The sequence below is a fragment of the Ranitomeya variabilis genome, chromosome 3, assembly GCF_051348905.1.
Source record: "Ranitomeya variabilis isolate aRanVar5 chromosome 3, aRanVar5.hap1, whole genome shotgun sequence".
Lineage (NCBI taxonomy): Eukaryota > Metazoa > Chordata > Amphibia > Anura > Dendrobatidae > Ranitomeya > Ranitomeya variabilis.
Window position 1 is genome coordinate 763,442,744 of NC_135234.1, and position 13,808 is coordinate 763,456,551.

The 13,808-nt window shown below is 48.4% G+C and overlaps 1 protein-coding gene across 2 annotated transcripts in view; it reads left to right on the forward strand.

Annotated features, from left to right (window-relative positions):
* Nucleotides 1–13,501, forward strand: part of MAP6 (microtubule associated protein 6) — a 65,434-nt gene extending 51,933 nt beyond the window's left edge. For both annotated transcript variants that reach the window (XM_077298738.1, XM_077298739.1), the window contains exon 3: nt 12,549–13,501. In XM_077298738.1, coding sequence (XP_077154853.1) covers nt 12,549–12,755 — 207 coding nt within the window. In that variant the 3' untranslated portion in view covers nt 12,756–13,501. The remainder of the gene's footprint in view (nt 1–12,548) is intronic.
* The last annotated feature ends 307 nt before the right edge of the window (nt 13,502–13,808 follow it).

Here is a 13,808-nt window from a genome sequence, read left to right on the forward strand (position 1 = left end):
TTTGTAAATCAATGCTTACCCATTATGAGTCACAGACACCATTGCACAGAACGCCCCGACGCGCGTTTCGCCCACGTGCTTTCTCAAGGGGAGTGTGCCTAAATAACATCATTTTACAGTGCCGTCACCTCTACACATTGCAGAAATCATGTACTGTGCAGTGCCGAATGAAAATAGCAGCACCGCAAAACATAACTACCGCCATACAGTGCTCTAATGCTACAGACTAATGCATAAATTACACTGCCATATGCTGACCCAATAATGCCGTGATATTGTGGCCTAAATGAATTATTGCCCTGCCGCCACCTCCACATATTACAGAAATAATGCACTATTCAGTCTCTAAGTACCAGTGCCACACAATGTAACTACCGCCATACAGTGCTGTAATAATACCGTAGTGTCAAAATAACCCCTCCGTGTAGTTATCTAAATAACAACATTTTTCAGTGCTGTCTCATCCATATATTGCCAAAATAACGTACCGAATATAACTACCGCCATACAGTGCACTACAGAAATAATGTACTGTGCAGTGCCACATACTATAAGTACCGCCATACAGTGCTATAACAACACAGTAGAGTGTTTAACTAACACCGCCATATACTGGCCGAATAATACCTCCATATAGTAGTCTCTGTCACCACCATGTAATGCATAAATAATACATTCTGATGGCCCTAAGTAATAGTGCCGCATAACGGGGACGATTTATTGCACCTCTTTTTTATAGTTTTTGGTATATTTCGCCTGCTTTCCATTTGCGCCTTCTTTTTCTTTTAACCCGAGAGCGATCTCATATGGGAAACGTCTGGCACGTGGTCGGGACGGATGTCCAGTCAGACACCGAAAACAAATACTAGGAGGCCAAATTCTGTCAAACCCAAATTAAACCCCAATAAAACAACAACAAATCTGCATAAAAAAAAGAGCAAGAAAAAGAGAGAATAAAATCTGGACGGATCATTAAGGAATTGTCTGCTGCCATATAGTGCTCTACCGATACAACGTGGTGCCTATATAACCTGGGAAATAACACCGCCATGTAGTTACATGAATGATTTTCAGTCCCGTCACCACCTTACATTGCAGAGTGGTGTACCGTCCCTAAATAGTGGCTTCATATAGGACTGGTCAGAGGAAGTGCAGTATATAGAGGGGGCCGTATACGGTATATACAGAGAAGAACGTATATATAAAGTATGTAGGGCGAAGATAGCAAACAGCGCTATATAAAACAAAATACCGGCCATGCCAAATGGCAAACACAGCTCTGCTCCATCCATGTGTCTCCTAATATAAAAGCAGCCACGTATGGCAGCGCCAGGGGCCGTGGCCTCGTCTGGTGCTAGGACTGGCAGGACTGGCAGCTTTCATGCACACTTGCTCGAACCAGATGAAACCCTTTTCAGATGTAGCAGAGCTGAGTTTGTAAAATAGCTGAGTTTAATAAATGTTACAAAACGGACTACTGTATATAAAATGTTACAGATCGGTCTTCAGATGTAGAAAAGCTGAGCCCGATGTAGCAGAGCTGAGTTTATCAAATGTAACAGAACGATCACATGTAGCAGAGCTGAGTTTATCAAGTATAACAGAACGGTCACATGTAGCAGAGCTGAGTTTATCACTTGTAACAGAACGATCAGATGTAGCAGAGCTGAGTTTATCACTTGTAACAGAACGATCAGATGTAGCAGAGCTGAGTTTATCAAATGTAACTGAACGATCAGATGCAGCAGAGCTGAGTTTATCAAATGTAACAGAACGATCACATGTAGCAGAGCTGAGTTTATCAAATGTAACTGAACGATCAGATGTAGCAGAGCTGAGTTTATTAAATGTAACAGAACGATCACATGTAGCAGAGCTGAGTTTATCAAGTATAACAGAACGGTCACATGTAGCAGAGCTGAGTTTATCACTTGTAACAGAACGATCAGATGTAGCAGAGCTGAGTTTATCAAATGTAACAGAGCGATCAGATGTAGCAGAGCTGAGTTTATCAAATGTAACAGAGCGATCAGATGTAGCAGAGCTGAGTTTATCAAATGTAACAGAGCGATCAGATGTAGCAGAGCTGAGTTTATCAAATGTAGCAGAGCGATCAGATGTAGCAGAGCTGAGTTTATCAACTGTAACAGAACGATCAGATGTAGCAGAGCTGAGTATATCAAATGTAGCAGAGCGATCAGATGGAGCAGAGCTGAGTTTATCAAATGTAACAGAACGATCAGATGTAGCAGAGCTGAGTATATCAAATGTAACAGAATGATCAGATGGAGCAGAGCTGAGTTTATTAAATGTAACAGAACGATCAGATGCAGCAGAGCTGAGTTTATCAAATGTAACAGAACGATCAGATGTAGCAGAGCTGAGTTTATTAAATGTAACAGAACGATCAGATGCAGCAGAGCTGAGTTTATCAAATGTAACAGAACGATCAGATGGAGCAGAGCTGAGTTTATCAAATGTAACAGAACGATCAGATGTAGCAGAGCTGAGTTTATCAAATGTAACAGAACGATCAGATGGAGCAGAGCTGAGTTTATTAAATGTAACAGAACGATCAGATGTAGCAGAGCTGAGTTTATTAAATGTAACAGAACGATCAGATGTAGCAGAGCTGAGTATATCAAATGTAACAGAACGATCAGATGCAGCAGAGCTGAGTTTATCAAATGTAACAGAACGATCAGATGGAGCAGAGCTGAGTATATCAAATGTAACAGAACGATCAGATGGAGCAGAGCTGAATTTATCAAATGTAACAGAACGATCAGATGTAGCAGAGCTGAGTATATCAAATGTAACAGAACGATCAGATGTAGCAGAGCTGAGTATATCAAATGTAGCAGAGTGATCAGATGTAGCAGAGCTGAGTATATCAAATGTAACAGAACGATCAGATGGAGCAGAGCTGAGTTTATTAAATGTAACAGAACGATCAGATGGAGCAGAGCTGAGTTTATTAAATGTAACAGAACGATCAGATGTAGCAGAGCTGAGTTTATTAAATGTAACAGAACGATCAGATGTAGCAGAGCTGAGTATATCAAATGTAACAGAACGATCAGATGGAGCAGAGCTGAGTTTATTAAATGTAACAGAACGATCAGATGTAGCAGAGCTGAGTATATCAAATGTAACAGAACGATCAGATGTAGCAGAGCTGAGTATATCAAATGTAACAGAACGATCAGATGGAGCAGAGCTGAGTATATCAAATGTAACAGAACGATCAGATGCAGCAGAGCTGAGTTTATCAAATGTAACAGAACGATCAGATGGAGCAGAGCTGAGTATATCAAATGTAACAGAACGATCAGATAGGGCAGAGCTGAGTTTATCAAATGTAACAGAACGATCAGATGGAGCAGAGCTGAATTTATCAAATGTAACAGAACGATCAGATGGAGCAGAGCTGAATTTATCAAATGTAACAGAACGATCAGATGTAGCAGAGCTGAGTATATCAAATGTAGCAGAGCGATCAGATGTAGCAGAGCTGAGTATATCAAATGTAACAGAACGATCAGATGGAGCAGAGCTGAGTTTATTAAATGTAACAGAACGATCAGATGGAGCAGAGCTGAGTTTATTAAATGTAACAGAACGATCAGATGTAGCAGAGCTGAGTTTATTAAATGTAACAGAACGATCAGATGTAGCAGAGCTGAGTATATCAAATGTAACAGAACGATCAGATGGAGCAGAGCTGAGTTTATTAAATGTAACAGAACGATCAGATGTAGCAGAGCTGAGTATATCAAATGTAACAGAACGATCAGATGTAGCAGAGCTGAGTATATCAAATGTAACAGAACGATCAGATGGAGCAGAGCTGAGTTTATTAAATGTAACAGAACGATCAGATGTAGCAGAGCTGAGTTTATTAAATGTAACAGAACGATCAGATAGGGCAGAGCTGAGTATATCAAATGTAACAGAACGATCAGATGCAGCAGAGCTGAGTTTATCAAATGTAACAGAACGATCAGATGTAGCAGAGCTGAGTTTATTAAATGTAACAGAACGATCAGATAGGGCAGAGCTGAGTTTATCAAATGTAACAGAACGATCAGATGGAGCAGAGCTGAATTTATCAAATGTAACAGAACGATCAGATGGAGCAGAGCTGAATTTATCAAATGTAACAGAACGATCAGATGGAGCAGAGCTGAGTATATCAAATGTAACAGAACGATCAGATGTAGCAGAGCTGAGTTTATCAAATGTAACAGAACGATCAGATGGAGCAGAGCTGAGTTTATCAACTGTAACAGAATGATCAGATGGAGCAGAGCTGAATTTATCAAATGTAACAGAACGATCAGATGTAGCAGAGCTGAGTATATCAAATGTAACAGAATGATCAGATGCAGCAGAGCTGAGTTTATCAAATGTAACAGAACGATCAGATGCAGCAGTTTATCAGGAGTAGTAAAGGTGAAATGCTCACAGGTGAGACTGCAGCACGGTGACACGATTCTCCAGGGCTTTATGATTACGCCGGTAACAAACTTTATCGCTTTTATTCATTTTGATTCATTAAAAAAAAATCAGAACTTTAAAATCCGTGTGCCGTGCGCTGCCATTTTCTAAAACCCGTAACTGTATTAGTTTCCGTCCGATGCGGCCGGAGGGGATTTTGAGCTGTAGTTTTTATTTGCACTCCTTTATTTTTCTGTTTTGTGTTCTGACCAGAAAGCGGCAATTCTCCTGTTCCTGTTTTATTTAATTTCTCATGTGGTTTAATCAAATTCTAGGATTTCATAGATCGGTCATTTACGGACCGAATTCACAATGTTTTTTTTATTATTATTTCAGTGGAATTGGGAGAAGGACGGGATTCACACTTTCATATGTTTTTATTTTAAAAAAACATTTTTCTTGTTCTTAAGTTTCACTTTTTTGTTAAGTCCTTCAAGGTGATTTGAACTTTTACTGTTTACTGTGATACTTTGGTGATGTGACATGTCTGGAAAGGGTTAAGTATTGAGCTCAGCTTTGCTATATCGCTCTGATATATCGTTCTGCTAATTCACTATGCTATATCGCTGTGCTACATTGCTCTGCTACATTGCTATGCTGAATCACCTGCTACATCGCTCAGCTACATTGCTCTGCTGCATCGTTATGTTATATCACTCTGCTACATCGCTATGCTACCTGGCTCTGCTACTTCACTCTGCTGCATCGCTCTGCTACATCTATGTTACATCATAATAAATAAAGAAAAAAATGCTGAGTGGATTGTGCAGAGCGGTGTAATTAGATGTAAATTGGGTAAGTGCCGCCTGTCAGCCGCAGCGGGCGCACCACTGTCATTGCATGTGTAATTAGCGCCATAGTCACATGACGTAGAGTAGGCGCACAGCGTCGCCCCACTTTCTCCCCATATACAATGACCTTGTCTGCGCAGGCAGCGGGGACATCACTCATCTGCTGGAGCATTGCTCTTTAAACTCCTTCATAACCAGATCTAAAGGGACATCTATTAATTAGCCTATTGGCATTTCCATTTGGCTAGGCAGATACATGTAATCTATTACTCCCTGTTATCAGCCATATCAAGATATAGAGATGCTATGTATAGCATTGTTATTTCCCCCCATGTCTTCCATGTGGGGATCCCCCATAAGCATTTACACCCATGTGCTGATATCGGCTGCAGTGTAAAGCATGAGGGCGAGACATGGCAGCCTCAGCGGCTGGAGCCATCCTGCAGTTCACTATGGGATCGCCTCCATTACACAAAACATCATTTCCCCCGACACAAGAACGTTCTGCTTCTCCATCGGGTGATCGGCAGCGACTCTGCACATTGTACACAAGGATCCAACGTGACCCGGGACCGGACAACCTGCAAAATGGAGGATAGGACGCAGAAGTAAGAAGCCGCTGACAGTGAGATAATAACCAGCAGCGAATCGTTACCAGATGTAATAACGGAAATATAGCGCGAAGATGGGGAGAAAAGCAGCAAAATGTCACGTAAGAGAGTCAGTGCCCCGATACACCAGGTCCAAACGGGCGCAGATGATCTACACACAGTAACGGAAGAATTACTGCACTACCCACCCCAAGGTGATAGATAATACCTGCTACTCCAGAGCCGCACTCACTATTCTGCTGGTGCAGTCACTGTGTACATACATTACATTACTGATCCTGAGTTACCTCCTGTATTATATACCAGAGCTGCACTCACTATTCTGCTGGTGCAGTCACTGTGTACATACATTACATTACTGATCCTGAGTTACATCCTGTATTATATACCAGAGCTGCACTCACTATTCTGCTGGTGCAATCACTGCGTACATACATTACATTACTGATCCTGAGTTACATATCCTGTATTATACCACAGAGCTGCACTCACTATTCTGCTGGTGCAGTCACTGTATACATACATTACATTACTGATCCTGAGTTACATCCTGTATTATACCCCAGAGCTGCACTCACTATTCTGCTGGTACAGTCACTGTGTACATACATTACTGATCCGGAGTTACATCCTGTATTATACCCCAGAGCTGCACTCACTATTCTGCTGGTGCAGTCACTGTGCACATACATTACATTACTAATCCTGAGTTACATCCTGTATTATACCCCAGAGCTGCACTCACTATTCTGCTGGTGCAGTCACTGTGTACATACATTACATTACTGATCCTGAGTTACCTCCTGTATTATACCCCAGAGCTGCACTCACTATTCTGCTGGTGCAGTCACTGTGTACATACATTACATTACTGATCCTGAGTTACATCCTGTATTATACCCCAGAGCTGCACTCACTATTCTGCTGGTGCAGTCACTGTGTACATACATTACATTACTGATCCTGAGTTACCTCCTGTATTATACCCCAGAGCTGCACTCACTATTCTGCTGGTGCAGTCACTGTGTACATACATTACATTACTGATCCTGAGTTCATCCTGTTTTATCCTCCAGAGCTGCACTCACTATCCTATAGACCTGAGAGCTAAGCTCTCCCACTATTTCTGGCATGATCAGGCTTGGTGCAGTACTTGCTCTGGTGATCTGCGGGATCAGTTTTTCCTTTACAGCAGATATTGTACAATTATGGATTAGTATTTTCATTATAGACCTCATCTGAGATGGTGATTTTGACAGCAGCATCACTGACTGATTCTAATACCGATGAGCAGATTTCTGATTCCAGCTCTAGAGGTTCAGCAGAGCACAGCTGGAGTATTTTGCTGGGGATTCATTTGACATTGCTGCCTTGTGTTACACAGCGCAGTATATGTACGTGTGGCCCCACACCTGTATCCTGTTGTGGCTTGTGCCTCTGTTCGTGGCTGGGGGTGGAGCGTGGCTGGGGGTGGAGCGTGTGGGGGTGGAGCGTGGCTGGGGTGGAGCGTGGCTGGGGTGGAGCGTGGCTGGGCGTGGAGCGTGGCTGGGCGTGGAGCGTGGCAGGGCGTGAAACGTGGCAGGGTGTGGAGCGTGGCAGGGTGTGGAGTGTGTCTGGGCGTGGAGCGGGGCAGGGTTTGGAGCGGGGCAGGGTGTGGAGCGTGGCAGAGTGTGGAGAATGGCTGGGCGTGGCTGGGTGTGAGGCATGGAGCGTGACAGGGCTTGGAGCATGGCAGGGTGTGGGGTGTGGCAGGGGATGAAGTGTGGCTGAGTGTGGAGCCTGGCAGGGCGTCGAGCGTGACAGGGCGTGGATCGTGGCTGGTTGTGGAGCGTGGCTGGATGTGGAGCGTGGCTGGGCGTGGATCGTGACAGGGCGTGGATCGTGGCTGGGTGTGGAGCGTGGCTGGGTGTGGAACGTGGCTGGGCATGGAGCATGGCAGGATGTGGAGCATGGCAGGGTGTGGAGCGTGGCAGGGTGTGGAGTGTGGCAGGTTGTGGAGTGTGGCTGGGTGTGGGGCATGGCAGGGCGTTGAGCGGGGTTGGGTGTGGAGTGTGACAGGGTGGGGAGCGTGGCAGGGTGTGGATCAGGGCTGGGTGTGGAGCATGGCAGGGTGTTGAGCGGGGTTGGGTGTGGAGCGTGGCAGGGTGTAGATCGGGGCTGGGTGTGGAGCGTGGCATGGTGTGGAGCGTGGCAGGGCGGGGAGCATGGCAGGGTGTGGATCGGGGCAGGTTGTGGAGCGCGGCAGGGTGTGGAGCGTGGCTGGGTGTGGAGCATGGCAGGGTGTGGAGCGGGGCTGGGTGTGGAGCGTGGCATGGTGTGGAGCGTGGCAGGGTGTGGATCGGGTCTGGGTGTTGAGCGTGGCATGGTGTGGAGCGTGGCATGGTGTGGAGAGTAGCAGGGCTGGGAGCATGGCAGGGTGTGGATCGGGGCTGGGTGTGGAGCGTGGCAGGGTGTGGAGCGTGGCAGAGTGTCGAGCGTGGCAGAGTGTGGAGCGCGCAGGGTGTGGAGCGCGGCAGGGTGTGAAGCGTGGCAGGGTGTGGAACGTGGCAGGGCGTGGAGTGTGGCAGGGTGTTGTTATGATCCGGTGACTTTGGAGCCGCATGAAACTTTCTCTGGAGAAGGTGGAAACTGTACTGACCGCAAAACCTGAACTAACACCGCAACTAGAAGTAGCCGTGGGGTGTACCTTGCCTCAGAGTAGAACCCCAAAGGATAGGCAGCCCCTCACGAATATTGACTGTGTGTAGGAGAGGAAAGACACACGCAGGCAGAAAACAGGATTCAGCAAAAGAGGCCACTGTAGCTAAATAGGGAAATATAGGACAGAATACTAAGCGGTCAGTATTAAAACCCTTCCAAAAATATCCACAGCAGATAATACAAAAAGTTCCACAATCTAACTAAAGACATGGAATGTATATCTGCCCCTCCAGAGAATCCAACAAGACTGAGAAAATACTGACACAATCTAAGCTGGACAAAAAAACACTGAATAGCACAGAATTAAGCACACAGCATGTGTGCCACACAAACAAAACCAGACACTTATCTTTGCTGATTTGGCAGAAGGTAGATGGAACTAAACCAGGACCAAAACCTCCCAACAACCATGGACAACTGGCAAGGACTAATGAATCCTGCAAGCCTAAATACCCCAGTCGGAACTGCAATCAGCAGATACACCTGACCAGGACTGCAACTCAGGGACAACTGCATTACCACCTACAACCACCGGAGGGAGCCCAAAAGCAGAATTCACAACAGGGTGTGGAGCGTAGCAGGGCGTGGAGGGTGGCAGGGTGTGGAGCATAGCAGGGCGTGGAGCGTGGCTGGGTGTGGAGCGTGGCAGGGTGTGGAGTGTGTCTGGGCGTGGAGCGGGGCAGGGTTTGGAGCGGGGCAGGGTGTGGAGCGGGGCAGAGTGTGGAGCATGGCTGGGCGTGGAGCGTGGCTGGGTGTGAGGTATGGAGCGTTACAGGGCGTGGAGCGTGGCTGGGTGTGGAGCGTGGCAGGGCGTGGAGCGTGTCAGGGCGTGAAGTGTGGCTGAGTGTGGAGCATGACAGGGCGTGGATCGTGGCTGGTTGTGGAGCGTGGCTGGATGTGGAGCATGGCTGGATGTGGAGCGTGGCTGGGCGTGGAGCGTGGCTGGGTGTGGAGCGTGGCTGGGTGTGGAACGTGGCTGGGCATGGAGCATGGCAGGGTGTGGAGCATGGTAGGGTGTGGAGCGTGGCAGGGTGTGGAGTGTGGCAGGTTGTGGAGCGTGGCTGGGTGTGGGGCATGGCAGGTTGTGGAGTGTGGCTGGGTGTGGGGCATGGCAGGGCGTTGAGCGGGGTTGGGTGTGGAGTGTGACAGGGTGGGGAGCGTGGCAGGGTGTGGATCAGGGCTGGGTGTGGAGCATGGCAGGGTGTTGAGCGGGGTTGGGTGTGGAGCGTGGCAGGGTGTAGATCGGGGCTGGGTGTGGAGCGTGGCATGGTGTGGAGCGTGGCAGGGCGGGGAGCATGGCAGGGTGTGGATCGGGGCAGGTTGTGGAGCGCGGCAGGGTGTGGAGCGTGGCTGGGTGTGGAGCATGGCAGGGTGTGGAGCGGGGCTGGGTGTGGAGCGTGGCATGGTGTGGAGCGTGGCAGGGTGTGGATCGGGTCTGGGTGTTGAGCGTGGCATGGTGTGGAGCGTGGCATGGTGTGGAGAGTAGCAGGGCGGGGAGCATGGCAGGGTGTGGATCGGGGCTGGGTGTGGAGCGTGGCAGGGTGTGGAGCGTGGCAGAGTGTCGAGCGTGGCAGAGTGTGGAGCGCGCAGGGTGTGGAGCGCGGCAGGGTGTGAAGCGTGGCAGGGTGTGGAACGTGGCAGGGCGTGGAGTGTGGCAGGGTGTTGTTATGATCCGGTGACTTTGGAGCCGCATGAAACTTTCTCTGGAGAAGGTGGAAACTGTACTGACCGCAAAACCTGAACTAACACCGCAACTAGAAGTAGCCGTGGGGTGTACCTTGCCTCAGAGTAGAACCCCAAAGGATAGGCAGCCCCTCACGAATATTGACTGTGTGTAGGAGAGGAAAGACACACGCAGGCAGAAAACAGGATTCAGCAAAAGAGGCCACTGTAGCTAAATAGGGAAATATAGGACAGAATACTAAGCGGTCAGTATTAAAACCCTTCCAAAAATATCCACAGCAGATAATACAAAAAGTTCCACAATCTAACTAAAGACATGGAATGTATATCTGCCCCTCCAGAGAATCCAACAAGACTGAGAAAATACTGACAATCTAAGCTGGACAAGAAAACACTGAATAGCACAGAATTAAGCACACAGCATGTGTGCCACACAAACAAAACCAGACACTTATCTTTGCTGATTTGGCAGAAGGCAGATGGAACTAAACCAGGACCAAAACCTCCCAACAACCATGGACAACTGGCAAGGACTAATGAATCCTGCAAGCCTAAATACCCCAGTCGGAACTGCAATCAGCAGATACACCTGACCAGGACTGCAACTCAGGGACAACTGCATTACCACCTACAACCACCGGAGGGAGCCCAAAAGCAGAATTCACAACAGGGTGTGGAGCGTAGCAGGGCGTGGAGGGTGGCAGGGTGTGGAGCATAGCAGGGCGTGGAGCGTGGCTGGGTGTGGAGCGTGGCAGGGTGTGGAGTGTGTCTGGGCGTGGAGCGGGGCAGGGTTTGGAGCGGGGCAGGGTGTGGAGCGGGGCAGAGTGTGGAGCATGGCTGGGCGTGGAGCGTGGCTGGGTGTGAGGTATGGAGCGTTACAGGGCGTGGAGCGTGGCTGGGTGTGGAGCGTGGCAGGGCGTGGAGCGTGTCAGGGCGTGAAGTGTGGCTGAGTGTGGAGCATGACAGGGCGTGGATCGTGGCTGGTTGTGGAGCGTGGCTGGATGTGGAGCATGGCTGGATGTGGAGCGTGGCTGGGCGTGGAGCGTGGCTGGGTGTGGAGCGTGGCTGGGTGTGGAACGTGGCTGGGCATGGAGCATGGCAGGGTGTGGAGCATGGTAGGGTGTGGAGCGTGGCAGGGTGTGGAGTGTGGCAGGTTGTGGAGCGTGGCTGGGTGTGGGGCATGGCAGGGTGTTGAGCGGGGCTGGGTGTGGAGCATGACAGGGTGGGGACCGTGGCAGGGTGTGGATCAGGGCTGGGTGTGGAGCATGGCAGGGTGTTGAGCGGGGCTGGGTGTGGAGCATGGCAGGGTGTGGATCGGGGCAGGGTGTGGAGCGCGGCAGCGTGTGGAGCGTGGCTGGGTGTGGAGCGTCGCAGGGTGTGGAGCGGGGCTGGGTGTGGAGCGTGGCATGGTGTGGAGAGTGGCAGGGCGGGGAGCATGGCAGGGTGTGGATCGGGGCAGGATGTGGAGCACTGCAGGGTGTGGAGCGCGGCAGGGTGTGGAACGTGGCTGGGTGTGGAGCGTGGCAGGGTGTGGAGCGTGGCAGAGTGTCGAGCGTGGCAGGGTGTCGAGCGTGGCAGGGTGTGGAGCGCGGCAGGGTGTGGAGCGCGGCAGGGTGTGAAGCGTGGCAGGGTGTGGAACGTAGCAGGGCGTGGAGTGTGGCAGGGTGTTGAGCGTAGCAGGGCGTGGGCTCCAGTTTCACATTCATACCGAATAGAGATATAATAACTGGAAGAGCACCGCATCAGCCGGTGACGGACACCTGGTACTAGAGTCTAAAGTAGCCTGAAATCCACAAATTCTTTAATTAGGAGGCCAGGTTGCTCCTCTGTATGCCCCCATGCTGTACACTGCAGCTCTGCTCCATCAGGACACCGCTGCCATCGATGACTCCACCTTAGCTGTCTCATCTAGCGGAGTCTACGGTAGTCAGAAATCCCCTTTTATCATTAGAGGGTCAGGCTGCTCCTCTGTACGCCCGCATGCTGTACACTGCAGCTCTGCTCCATCAAGACACCACTGTCCATCGATGACTACACCTTAGCTGCCTCGTCTAGCGGAGTCTATGGTAGTCAGAAATCCGCCACCGTTCTCCCCAGAGGACCGCGCTCCATTCCTTCAGTTGGGTTGCTGCGTATAAATCACACTGATACATTGTAACAAAACCATTGTCCGACCTTCTCCTAATTTCACCTTCTTCTCCTCCTCTTCGTGTTTGTGTCTGTGTTGTCCCCGTGTTTTTCCTGTGCGTCTGTCTCCGTCCAGGTGGAAAAACCCAACGTCCAGCCTTCCAAACCAAAAAAGACATCCACCCCGAGCCATAAACCGGTGAAAAAGGCCAAAGACAAGCAGATCATTCCTGGCCGAGCCTCCAAAAAGAAGACCCCCGAGACCACCAGCAGCACCGCCAAACCCGAAGACAAGGAGAAGAGCAAAGAGATGAACAATAAACTGGCCGAAGCGAAAGAGTAATGCAAAAACCAATAGTGAAAAAAGCACTTATCATTCTATAATTCTATGATTATTATTGTCTTATTTTTACTACCGAGGCCACCGGATAACGCTGGTGCCGACCACATGGCTTCTGATTGCGTCCTCTCACTCCCGCCACACTGTAACAACACTTAGGTTTTTTTTTATTATTATTATTATTTTTATTATTATTATTATTATTTGTGTACGGTCCAAAAATTTCTATGTGAGAATGATCCAAATCTATACGTGTTCACGGTGCTATCAAGAGAATGTACTGCTCCACGTGATCGCCTGTAATGCCCCTATACTCCTGTGTGTGGTGTGACGTGACCAGTGGTGGAACGTTCATAGTTAGCGTCAATGTGGTAGGACCAAGGGTGAACAAGTAAGCGCATTTATAGGGTGGGGTGGGGGTGGGCCGGGGGAGGGGAAATTCACATTAATTACATCCCATAGGGGCTTAGTAGACTTAATTATCAGCCGCGGGAAGCAAGATGCTACTGACTAGTGAATCCGAGTGCCAGCTCTTGGACCCATTGGTCTTGTCCTCCTATAACCCAGTCTGATCCAGACTCCTATATACATTCTATTACAGATTATTAATTATCATAGCGCAGGCATTACCATCCAGATCTCACCTATATTTTGATACTACCATTTAAAAAAATATCGATACATTGTTGCATTTTAAAATTCCGGAATTTTCACAACATTTCACTTCTTCCGTACACCTCGGATATATATATGTATATATATATATATATATATATATATATATATATATATATATATATATATATATATATATATATATATATAATTAAGTAGTTAGGGTTATATCTTCCAGTCTTGTTGAGGGCACAGGAAGTTCTATTTACTATACAGTAGACTTCCTCTCTGCTGCACAGACTTGTTTTAAGTCCCTCCCACTTTAAAAGCAGGAAGTAAAGGAAGAGAACAGAAGTAACCAATAAACTTCAGGGTATGGAAAATAGAACACCGTGAAGGAGAAACAGCAGGACAGTGGACAGGGACATGTTATCTACATGT